This window comes from Polypterus senegalus, chromosome 1 (genome assembly GCF_016835505.1).
Source record: "Polypterus senegalus isolate Bchr_013 chromosome 1, ASM1683550v1, whole genome shotgun sequence".
NCBI lineage: Eukaryota > Metazoa > Chordata > Cladistia > Polypteriformes > Polypteridae > Polypterus > Polypterus senegalus.
The window spans coordinates 280,887,182-280,900,408 of NC_053154.1; the positions used below are offsets into that span (position 1 = coordinate 280,887,182).

The 13,227-nt window shown below is 37.5% G+C and overlaps 1 protein-coding gene across 1 annotated transcript in view; it reads left to right on the top strand.

Annotated features, from left to right (window-relative positions):
- Positions 1-6,172, top strand: part of sfxn3 (sideroflexin 3) — a 22,726-nt gene extending 16,554 nt beyond the window's left edge. Inside the window, exons 8-11 of the mRNA XM_039775520.1 lie at positions 3,253-3,302; positions 3,595-3,644; positions 4,670-4,717; positions 4,921-6,172. Of these exons, the coding sequence (XP_039631454.1) occupies positions 3,253-3,302; positions 3,595-3,644; positions 4,670-4,717; positions 4,921-5,017 (245 nt within the window). The 3' untranslated portion in view covers positions 5,018-6,172. The remainder of the gene's footprint in view (positions 1-3,252; positions 3,303-3,594; positions 3,645-4,669; positions 4,718-4,920) is intronic.
- The last annotated feature ends 7,055 nt before the right edge of the window (positions 6,173-13,227 follow it).

Consider the following 13,227-nt stretch of genomic DNA (forward strand, 5'->3'; position numbering starts at 1 on the left):
AGGATCCCCAAATCCAGGTGTGAAAAACTTGTTGCATCTTTCCCAAGAAGACTCGTGGCTGTATTAGCTCAAAAGGGTGCTTCTACTAAATACTGAGCAAAGGGTCTGAATACTTAGGACAATGTGATATTTCAGTTTTTCTTTTTTAATAAATCTGCAACAATTTCAAAAATTCTTTTTTTTGTCTGTCAATATGGGGTGCTGTGTGTACATTAATGAGGGAAAAAAATTATTTAAATGATTTTAGCAAATGGCTGCAATAAAACAAAGAGTGAAAAAGTGAAGAGGGTCTGAATACTTTCCATACCCACTGTATATGTTTATGCGTGTGTGTGTGTGTGTATATATATATATATATATATATATATATATATATATATATATATATATAAAATATGACAGCAACACTCATAACAGTGACAAAACAATTACATTGACAATCATGTTATGCTTATTTTAAAATGTTTCCTTTTCTTTTTCATAACTTCTTTAACACACTACTTCTCCACTGCGAAGCACAGGTATTTTGCTAGTTTTAGTAATAAATCAAGAAATGTAGACATAAACTATATAATGTGTAAAGCCTGAAGTGCAAGATCAAATAATACTTTCACAAAAGGTTCAAGGATGATACAATGGCTTCTGTGGTGAAGCGGTAGGAATTGCTGACTTATAATCAAGAGTCTTCCGGTTCGATCCTGACTGCCTCGTTTATTTACTGTTTTGAGTAGTGAGTTGCTTTTATTGTTAATATTATACAATAAATACATACATTTGATTTGCGTTTGTAACTGCCACTCTAAATATATAGTACTTGTAAAAGTTACCGTTTTTTCACTTTTATTCTCTCAGTCACGATCACGATGCATACAACCGTTCCCCAGGGATCTGACACTGTTACTTTTTATCTGAAACTGGGAATAACTGTAGATGTGAGTGGTGTTTTGAGACAATCGAACTGGAAATTCCCTGATCTGGATGGATAAAAACTGACACACAAATGCTGGCGAATCTGCCTTATTCATATCTCATTGTCATTTGATTTTTTTTTATTCAATTTTATTGAGTGTTCCTGCATACGCTGAATTAATATGCGCCTTATGGCCCGTGATGTCAAAGCCGCACTGACAAAAAAACAGAGACATACGTATATATGATATTTGGAATTATTCATTTTATGACCTTATAGTACATTTTGGAAAACACTGTGGCACGGATGCAACATTCATATTCATTTGCGTACCTTCTTGCAGCTGTAATCAGTGACGGCGTTTTTTTTTCCCCTGATCTTGCCCAGTCTGCACAGGACTCCAGGATATGCAGAGGAAAGAATGAGCCATGAACGCTCTTCTTTTCTCAGTGGACCCCATACATGCCTTGCACAGTACATGGTTTTTGATCGCTGCCAGGTCAAGCTTGCTATAGCACAAGCAACCAGCCACCTGCCCGCTCCTGCTAGCACTGAATAAGCTCACGCCTTCTGGTGTCGGCGTGCAGCACCAGGGCAAAAAAAAAAAGAAAGAGAATATATGTGACATTTTGAAGAAATCATTGTATGACCTGAATAGTACCTGTCAGAAAATATCATCACACTAATGCAATATTATTTGAAAACAAACAGATCAGGTGTAAATTTGTTACTTGTAAAAGTTAGCTTTTTTCACTTTTATTTTTTCAGTCTCTCCCTCCCCTCCTATTCTGACCCTAACTAACTAACTAACAGCTCCAGCATAAATTCAAGAGACGGCGGCATCACAGCTCCAGGATGCTTGGGTTTCAGATGCACATGCTTCACGGTGGTGCTGCCATGAGAAGAAAGCTCTGCTTTGCATGATTAGCATTCAACTTTTTTTCTTTTTCGGTGAAGTGCTCCCTCACTTTAGAAAGTTTCTGTCTCAGTTTTCTTTCCATCTCCTTCCCCCTCCTCTATCCAACTCGCCATTGCAACCACGTTTATTTTCCTCTACATTCTTCTTAGAATAATATATCTAAATAAAATGCATTATTATTAACTAGATTACTAATCCTGTGCTGTAAAAAGCCCGGGGTCGTAGAAACTATTGAAATCGTCAGAAAAAAAAATTGAAATGTAGAGATGTCAGGTAATTGAAAGGAACTACTCAGGGCATCTCTCCTAGGAGGATTAGTTTTGCTGACATGCTTGCATCGCTTGTGCATTAGGAGCTATGCGAGTTTCTGTTTCCTCGGAGGTGGAGCCCTTACCCCGACTCCACCTCTCAATTTCCTGGCCGGATAGACAGATACACACACTTCCCTGCGTTGATGTTTATATATAAGATAGGATTTAGTGGTAAAGGTTAAAGTGTACTTAAGTAAATTAGAAATATAAAAACATAAGTACATTTTCTTGATTTATTCATTTTGGTAAGGTGTTATTTCTTAACGTTTGTCCAGTGCCAGTATTGTTTACATTTAATTTTTAACATTGCTCTAACTCCCATGCCCCATCACTCACATTCTATTTGCTTCTTCTGGTGAGATCTGCAGTAGGAATAGACTGATGTGGGAAAACTGAATTATTATATCTAGCAACAATGTGCAGGCCATATATATTTTGGTATATTTTCAATTACTGTAGCCCTGTATATCTAAGTTGATCACAGCTACTTGTCCCCTTTTTTGTACACACTCTATAATGCCAGGCTGGAGGCTGTGCCCACACCTGCTTAGTGTCTCACTCACTGAACAGCTATGTAACAGAAGAGATGCAATCCCTTTCAAGAAAGCTGGCTGTGGAGGCTATACTATGTGTGTAGGTTCAGCTAACCTATCCTAGTCAAAACTTTTCAAACTCCTTAGTGCCAATCAAATGACATTTTGAAGCAAATCATCCAGTGTCCTTCACCAAGATCTAATTTATCCAAATATCTCCTATTACCTGACAGGTACTGCATCTGTCTTCAGGAGGAAGTCCAATTTTCGGTCGTTATCTATGTGGCCCCTAATTTTAGAGTAATTTGTTAAAGGTATCAAGTGTACAAGACTCCCAACAACACAATATTTTACATAAACTATGTCTCCTCCACATCAGGGTCTATAAAACTTCAAGAGAAGTTAACTTAATTTACTTTACTGTATATGGTAGGATGAAGTATTTTTGTGATCACCTGGAAAAGCAGTTGAGGAGATGAGAGGAGATGGTCCATTGTTGTGATTTTGTGTAGAAATCTCAAAAGAATGAATATCCTTTGATGGATGAGTCAGTCATAAATGTTTTGTTTTTCCCATTAGCCATTCCACCGGTTATTATGAATGCACTGGAAAAAAGAGCTTTCCTGAAGGTAATTTTTTTTAATGTATTAGTATTTCCATAAAAAAACATAATATAGATTCATGTACTTATTGCTCCTCAAATCCCAGCTTAAGTATTATAAGCTTGCCTGTATTATTTCCTAACTTGTGAAAGTCCAAAATGGTGCACATATGGTACCCTCTATAGAAGGTATTCATGAGCTATTTTGGTTAGAATGTTAATGTAAATTTTCAGTACCCTAAATCTCCCCAGTAAATCTGAAACTCTACATAGGTATGCTGCAAAGCAAATTATGTTTTATTGTTATTTTTTCATTGTAGCGATTTCCAGTTTTCAATGCTCCTATACAGGTTGGCTTGGTAGGATTCTGGTAAGTAGGCTGCCTCAGTATTATGATTAAAGAAAATTTTCCATGTTTAGTTTAGGGTGGTGTGGTTGTGCAGTGGTTAGGCCTGCTGCCTCCTAGCTGCAGGGGCCAGGGATTGTTTTCTAGCTGCTGTGTGGTGTTTGCACATTTACCCTTCACATCAGCATCAGTGGATATACTTCTCCTGGCTTCCCATTTAGACTTGGTCCCTAGAGTTTTGTCCTTTGCTGTTTTTTTCTCCAGCTCTCTGCAAGTTTAAATGATGGATTGGTGTGCCACTTATATAGTATGGATTTAGTTAGCTTTATTGTTATCTGGAGTTTTTTTTAGATCAGTAAAAATACATTTTGGTAGAACCCATCTAAATATAGAAGTTTTTCTCACCTCAGCCTGATTATTTCACAGTGGAGTAGTCAAGGCTGACTTCTGATTTGGCTTCCGGTTCCGAAAGGAGGAAATTATCCTGCCGACTATGCCACTGGGAAATAATCAAACCTCAACACAGGAAAAGGTTTGGGGCAGCCACCCGTATAATTTCCCAGGCTGCAAAAGGGTTTTGTTAAATAGCATAGATGTGCATAGATTGGAGTCCAAGACTGAACTGAATTAATGTTCCAAACATGGCAGCTTTAAAGGCCATGACTGGAAGTGACATTCTTCTGTGTGCTGGAAGTGATGTCTTTACAGTTGAATCCAGCAGGTTTTCCCATTTTTGATCTGTTGAGGAAACGGAAGAGGGTTTAGTGCACCCGCCACTGCCTGGCCTGGCATGGAATTGCCTTCATTTGGTCCATACAGCTCCCTTCTGTATGACAACAGATATATATATATACGTACATTTCTTTGGGGATACGGGAACAAAATCGGTGCATTTAAAGAGAAACCCAGGAAACTCCACACAGACAACATGAGATTCAGACCCAGGACACCTTATGTTTAAGGCAGCTGTTCCAACTACTGTCCTACCTTCCTACCCTGCAGGCTGGATGCTCTTATGTTCACTTAACACAACTGTTCTTCCTTTTCAGTCTTGTCTTTGCTACTCCACTGTGTTGTGCCCTTTTCCCACAGAAAAGGTAAGATGCCTGTCCATTGTAATATTTTGTTTTAACATAGAAACTGTACTGTTACATTTAGGTGTAGTGTGGAATAGCATGCTTTGCTTTTTGAACAAAATGGCAGTCAGAAACACATTGTTTAACTTCCTGTAAAATTTCTGTTAGAAAAAAAAAATGATCCTTCATACAGTAATCTTTTTTTTTTTTTTTTCTATTTCCAGCTCAATGAAAGTAAGCAGCCTTGAACCAGAACTTCAGGCCCTGATTCAAGAGAACAGTCCTCATACACACACAGTCTATTTTAATAAGGGTTTGTAGATGTCAACCAGAATTCACACATGATGACAATTTTAGAGAAGCTTTACTTTTTATGGTGTCATAAGAGTATTGTTTGCTCAAGGTAGGTAATTGCAAGCATAATGCACCAGGTTTTTTAAAACTATTTTTTCTTCAATAAGGAACTTGCACAGCAGGTGTTCCTCTATTGCATTTGTCTTTAGATGGCCTGGATATATTTCAAATCCTCCCGTTACTTGCATACTAACTTCATTTACTGGACAGCTTTAAACATTGGTTGTTGACCTTTGTGGCAATCTGGGAAATTACGCACAGAACAAATATTTTGTAATCTATCAGTGGCTGCTTGATAGCAGTACAGAAATATATTTTATAATGCACAATTGGCAGCCTCAGACGGTCAGTATTTCCAATATACCAAATCATGTAGGTGATAATTTCAATATATAGAAGTAATTCTGTAGTTTTAAAATATGTTTTAAATTATTTGTAAATTGCCTGGTGCTTATTTATAAAATTCAGGTCAGTGTTTAATTTGGTAGTTTTTATCATAAGGGACACAGAGTGCTCACTTTGGCAGTGAAACAATCAAATCCAACAATTCTTCCTGCATATAATGTGTAATGATAGATCACCTCTTAATTCTACTGAAAGACTGAACTCCATCTGAATCAAAAGGCAGCTTAGTTGTTTTATTTTGTCAAATCAAATTTTATTCCATTTGGGACTTTTTTTTTCTCCATTTCTATGCTTTCTTCTTTATTAAACGTATATGAAATAGCAGGGCTATAATCTGAAAAAAAAGACATGGAGATAAGGCTTGATCCCCAGAGGAAAAAGTGTTTAGGGAAATAACTCCATCTGGTGGTCTTCACGCACCATGTATAAAACATCAACCCAGTCTAATAGGTAGCTGTCTTTGAAGCCAGTATTCACATACAGTACATTCAGATAGTATTCTGACTCCTTCCTCTTTTTCACAGTTTGTCGCAACCTTGTGCTAAATTTTTTGTTCCCTCTTCAAACAACACTCAATTTCCCAGAATGACAAAGCAAAAAATGATTTTAGACATTTTTGCAGATGTATGAAAAATAATACCCTGAAATGTCACATGGGTGGCACGGTGGTAGCGCTGCTGCCTCGCAGTTAGGAGACCCGGGTTCGCTTCCCAGGTTCTCCCACGAGGTTCTCCCAAGTGTCTGTGTGGGTTTCCTCCCACAGTCCAAAGACATGAAGGTTGGGTGCATTGGCGATTCTAGATTGTCCCAAGTGTGTGCTTTTGGGGGAGGGGGTGTGTGTGTGCGTGTGTCCTGCTTTGCACCCCGTTTTGACTGGGATTGGCTCCAGCAGATCCCTGTGACCCTGTAGTTAGGATATAGTGGGTTTGATAATGGATGGATGAAATATCACATTGACAGAAGTATTCAGACCTTTTGCTCTGTACTTCATTGAAGCACCTTTGGCAGCGATTACGGCCTGGAGTCGTCTTGGCTATGCAGTAAGCTTTGCACACCTAGATTTGGAGTTTTTTCTTCCATTCCTCTGCAGACCCTTTCAAGTTTCATCAGGCAATTGAAGAATCTTTGGGGGTGTCTTTTTGTAAATTTCAAACATTCTTTGTTGTGCTCTCCACCCACTCTGCCATAAAGCCCAGATCGGTAGAATGTTATAACGATGGTGGTCCATCGGTTTCTCCAGTTTCCACACAGGTTGTCTGGAGAGCGGCCAGTGCGATCACCAGATCTTGGTCACCCCTCTTACCATGGCTGTTGTCCCATGATTTCTCTGTTTGGTCGGGTGGCCAGCTCTAGGAAGAGTTGTGACTGTACCTGACTTTTTCCGTTTGAGAATAGTGGAGGTCACTGTGCTCTTGGGAACCTTCAGTGCCACAGAAGAATTTTTGTAGCCTTTACCAGAACTGTGCCTTAATGCTTCTAAACTCTGCAGGCAATTTCTTCAACCTCATGGACTGGTTGTGTACTGATCCACATTGTCCATTGTGGGACCTTCTATAGACTGGTGTGTGTCAATCAAGTTCTACTGACTGCAGGTGGACTCGAAACAAGGTGTAGAAACATCTCAATGCCAATCAATGGAATAGGATGCACCTGAACCAGCTTTCAAGTGTCATAGCAAAGGGTCTGAATACTTGTCAATACAGTATTTGTTTTTTATTAAAAAAGAAAATTAGCAAAAAGTCCTGAAATCCTGTTTAAAAATTGTTTTTCTGAAATATTGAGTGTTGCCTGATGATGCAAAAAATGAATTTAAGCAATTTTAGCACAAGGCTTGAAAATGTATAAATAAGTAAAAGGGTGTGCAAACTTTCTGAAGGCACTGTGTGTCTTTCCACTCCGGCTTTCTACTTGCTGTATGTGATCAGAGAACACAGGCTCCTGCAGGGACCAGGCTTCTGTAGTGCTTTCTCACTGTCTCTCTCTCATATGTGCTATGTGTCTGTATCTGTCAATTTACATATACACTCATATATATACACACACAGGTATTTTTCCAGTTTTAAATACTTTTCTTGTACATTCAGCTACACAAAGTATACTTGTTGCTCCTTTAGTTTACTTTGTACTGTTCTCAATGCTGGGTTGCTTTTTTTAATACATAACACACTCTACGTATTGTGGATTGCATGCGCTATGTACCACCTAAATGTTTTGGTACTGGCAGCACTCAAAGTAATCAGACTTGTCATTATTTTTCCACAAGTTCACAGTAGGAATTGCAGTATGGTTGTACTGAATGTCTTTTATGTCTCGTCTATTTTCACTGTTAGCGGTAGAAGGAAACCTCAGATAACATACACAAAACAGACCAAGCGTTAGTAGACATGTCAGTGTTTCCATCTTGTGGCATAACATGCCATCTTTGCCCATAATTCTAATCCTCTTTCGTTTCTTTCTGCTATGTCCTGACCTCCTCCTTACCATCACACTCCTTAGCACAGCAGGTGGCTGCCTTATCCACATGAGACATAAGGGAGGCTTGGAGTTCAGTTCAAGGAGATGTCTCGAGCATTTCAAGGACTCGAACCAATAATCTTTTAATAGTTTCAGGACTAAAAGTGCACATGAGATTATCAGTTAGCAGTCACAAACATAGAGGATAGTGATTTGCTGGCAACTCAGTTTGCTCTATTTACATAGTGCCTGTCACAGTGAGCACTATCTCAGCACACCCTGTAAAGTAATGTGTTGGTGTTTGCAGGGAACATGTTTTAAAATGAAGAAATAAAAATTTTCTATGCACATTGTCTGCTTTTGAGCAGGCAGTTGTTCCAGATTAACTAATTTAGATGACAAGGATCAAGATACATCCAAATTCGTAAAGCAGTTTTGTAATTGCATTGGTTGAAACAAACAAAGCCTCCTTATTGTCATAACAGTTTTAAAGAACGTTATTGAATGGCCTAGTTTCAATTCCGTGTTTAAGGACATTTAGACAATCCACGGTATTTGTTTTTGATTTTTATGGTCCGTTGCCTTTCATCATTTCGAAACTTAAGGTGCAGAATAACAAAGTTGCTGAGATGTGCACTATATAGGAATACACCAAGTATATTTAAATCAAGTAAAACATATCCTTCAAATAGTGGACTTTGTGGATTTTATAACCAAGTGCTTTAATTGTGCAGATTCATATTATAGTAGACTGTGCCACACACATTTGTATTGTGTGGACTGGATCCTCCAGTTTTATGATATGTTTTGCAGTCATGCTGTGTGCTTACTCTGTATGATGATGGTGTTCTCTGCTAAGGTCAAACCATGTTTTGTGAAGAGGTCAATCAAATAGTATTAAACATCAGTCAAAAGATTTTTCTGAACACTCGTCAAATTTTTTTTGTTATTGGGATCTGAGAGTTGCGTGCAACCAATGCAAAACAGAATACCTTATTTGAAGTGTGTTACATAACACCGTGTGCTGAGATACAGTAATGGGGTGGTGGGCAGCTTTAATTCCTAGCCTAGTCTACGTTTCTGTGGAGATCTTGCATGATCAAATAAGTTTTCCCCATGCACTCTAATACCTACTTACATCACAAAGATGTACTGTATATGTTAAGTAAATTGGTGTTAACTTAGTTTAGTGTTTGTGTATTAAGTACACAAGTATATTCTCAGACAAACAGGGGTCACATTCAAGTTTGGTTTCTACCTTGCACAGAATGCTGCAGCAATAGGCTTCAGCTGCTCACAATCTTATTCTAGATCAGGCAGTTTTATAAAAGAATGGTAATATAGTGGTCATTATACTGCCAGCTCACTAAAAGGGGGCCAAGTACCCCAGATGATAAAAGCCAGGTGCTTCAAGTTTATTGTAATGATTCTTATCGTAGTATTGTTTTGTCAGTATCGGTTAGTGAGCACTGTCTCTTATTTATACAAGATATACATTCTCAATACAATGTTATGTGGCCATGTTCAGTTAGAGCCAGCCATTTTGTAACCATGAAGCATAAAAGTACCTTGTTGTACCTGTAAAGTCACATTGGATTAGTAGTGCCTTGAGTGCTTAGTTTACCCTGATTTGCTTTTTAAAACAACATTCAGTTACTTAAATATAATTAATCTGTCATAATAATTGTGTTAATAAAGTAAAAGTATCATGACTATTGGCAAATACTATACACTGGAAGAACAAGGTTGCTCAGTTGCCTTTAAAATTTTGTTTGTATAAAAGAATGTAAAAAATAAGTATGTGCAAAATAGAATGATTAACTATACAAGCACTGATCCTATATATGCAACAATTACATCACATACAGTGATGTTGAGTTTGAAGTGTCTCAATGCTCACAGTTTTATAAACTGATACTTTTATCAGGTTAAGAAATTTAACATCATACAAGTTTGTTGACTCTCCAGTCTTTGATCACGATTCACATTCAGAGTTGCTAATTCAGCCATTGCTCAAATATGTAGTGACTCTGAATTTGCTTGGGTGTTATTCTAAAAAGCACAACTCTCCAATAGTGTGTTGAAGATGTGTAGAATCTGGGATTGATCGTGACAAGGTATCCTGGGAACTGACTAATGCTGTACATGTGAAACTGAATGTAAAGTAGGAAACCTAACTATTTTTAAAATTGATTGGTATATTTTTGTTAGTTGGTGTTTGTTTGCTTTGTAAGTTGTTAATATTTCCAAGGCAGTAGATGCAATGCACATATGCCACAATACCATCAGTACTAAGATGCTTAACATACGTGCATCAAAATGTGGACAGTATATAATATTTAATACATATAATGAAGTAGTAATAGTTTAGTAGTAATTCAGTAGTAAATGCACTCCATATTAGTAAATGTATTTTCACATACACTTTTCATTTTCACTGTATAAAAAAATACATTTCCTTCATTAACTTTTGAGTATTTTGTATACAATTGTGCTCATAAGTTTACATACCCTGGCAGAATTTGTAAGATGTGTACCACACTTTAAAGAAAAGATGACTGATAAGGCCAAACACATTTCATTTACTATCAATGGAATCCAAATTAAACTATAAGGCATCACAGAATAGTACTACTGTTAAACAAAACATAGTAATAAGTAAAATAATGAAATGGTCCCTGTTTAAAAGTTTGCATATCCTTAGATCTTAATATTGTGTATTGCCCCCTTTAGCATCAATGATGGCATGCAGTCTTTTGTGATAGTTGTGGATGAGGCCCTTGATCTCAGCTGGAAGAGTTGCCCATTCTTCTTGGCAAAAAGCCTCCAGGTCCTGTAAATTCGTGGGTTGTCTTTCATGAACTGTAAGTTTGGGATGATCTCAAAGTAGCTCAATGATGCCAAGGTCAGGAGACTGATGGCCACACCATCACCTTTTTCTGCTGAAGCCACTGCAGGGTTGGAAGATCCAAGTTTGTCACATATGCAGCTTCCAGACTGATGAATGCCAGTGGTCCTCCAGTATTTTCTGGTAACACAGTGAAAATTGATGGCAAGATGAATGCAACAAGTTACCCGTGGTGCTGTAGCTCACACTCCCCCCAGAACATCCAAGGTCCACATCCATGCTTCACAGTAGGGATGATGTACTTTTCGTCATGGGCCTTGTTGCATCTTCTCCAATCATTGTGTTAATGGTTGTGACCATAAAGTTAAATTCTGGTCTTACCACTCCAAAGGAGTTTCTTCCAGAGGTTTTGAGGGTTGTCTAGATGTTGTTTGGCATAAGTGGGCTGTTTTGTGGCGTTGGCACGGTAAAGGCTTTTTTCTTCCAACTCGACTGTGCAGCTCATTTTTGTTCAAGTACCTCCTTATTGTGCATCTTGAAACAGCAACACCACTGGTTTGCAGAGAAGCCTGTATTTCAGGTGAAGTGGCTTGTGGGTTTTTCTTGGCATCTCAACAAATGCTCCTGGCAGTTGTGGCTGAAATCTTGGTTGGTCTCCTTGATTGTGGCTTGGTAACAATAGAACCCCAAACTTTCCACGCTTTATCACAGTTTGAACACTACTGACAGGCATGTACAGATCTCTGGATAACTTTTTACATCATTTTACTGATTTATAGAAATCCGCATTTTCCTGCAAGTCCTTTGACAGTTCTTTTGCTTTTCCAATGACTCGGTACCCAGCCAAGTCAGTGAAGCTGTGCATGAATTTAAATTGACATTTTCTACACAGACACTGATTACATTCAGAAAGGTTACAGGTGTGGACACTCTCCCTTAATTATCCTTAATTTGAACTTGTGTGTGTCAACTTGTGTCTGTATTATCAGCCCCAACATTTAAGGGTATATAAACTTTTGATCACGCCTATTTGGTTGATTTCAGTTATCATTATGATTTAAAAAGGGAGCACACAATTATGGGATAATAAATGGCCTTGTCTGAGCACACTACCTAATTAAAAGGAAAGCTTTCTGCATGATTCTGCCTACATTTTCTAAACAATGGCCAACATTTCACAAATTCTGCCTGGGTATGTGCAAAACTGTATCTCAACTGTAAGAATATATTTTATATATAGAACTGTATTTGTAAATATTTCTTTGCAAATTATTACTTTTATAAGCACCAATTATATGATACATCCAACAGATAAAACCACCATTTTCATTTTGCCATCATCCATCAGCACAATGCTGTCTGTTACAATCATGGGCAACTCACTTATACAATATACCTTTTATCAGTTAATATTTATAGGCGTAATATGTTTATAAGTGTTACCTTGTTAATGTTCATTTATTGCTTTGTTTTTAACCAGGAAGTTCATGAAATTGTTTTGGTTTTATCAAACATCCTTCCTATATGTAGATATTTTCAGCATTCTTTCAAGTTAAAGTTTTCTGTTAAATTACTCCTATGATCCTTAACATTCACTGTAAAATAAAGTACAATATGATATTTCTTATTCAAAATAAATGTCAAATAGTACACTGTTTCTAAGAATTGTGTGTATCTGCTTAGTTTTGTTTGTTTTTTTTACCTTTACATTTGTTAAACTGTTGGTGGAACACGCCTGTTTTGCACACTTCTATATTATTTTGCAGTTTACTAAACATTGTGCTACACTAAGAGATACTCCTGAAATTCATTAGCAGTGGTAAAACTGCCAATGAAAAATTTAGAAAACATTTCAAATAATTTAACAAGTATCTTAACAATGATGTAAATGTTTGCAACAGTTTTAGACCACATAACCCACTTCAGTGAAATTTAGTATACTATATATGTTCCTCCCATAACAGAGACACAGCCATCCTAAAATTTCAAATTAAATCAAATTAACCTTTTATTTGCGTATAACATTTTTTTTTTGTATTCATATACTTCTGATCAAACATTTCACTGAACCAAGTGGTTGCCATCCTGCTGCTTAACTGATATTCACCCAGTAACATGAAAGCAAAAACATTCAAAGCCCTAAATACCTCTGCAGAGTGAATGCCTGATTTTCCATTATGTTAGAATGATAGAGGTGAAATGGCCTCCACGCCAATTTACAAATGAAGGTTCAACACCTCATTCCAGCTCCGCGCAGATGCAGCACAAACTATGCATCATCAGACTGCCGTCTCCATAATTGCTATATGCCAATAACTCCTACATCACACACACACACACACACACACACACACACACACACACACACACACACGGAAACTAGGAAAAGAGTCTTTCAGAGCCCCAATAAGGTCAAGGGAGTACACGTTTCGGCAAAATGAGATACAACTAGGATTTGTGACATATAAGC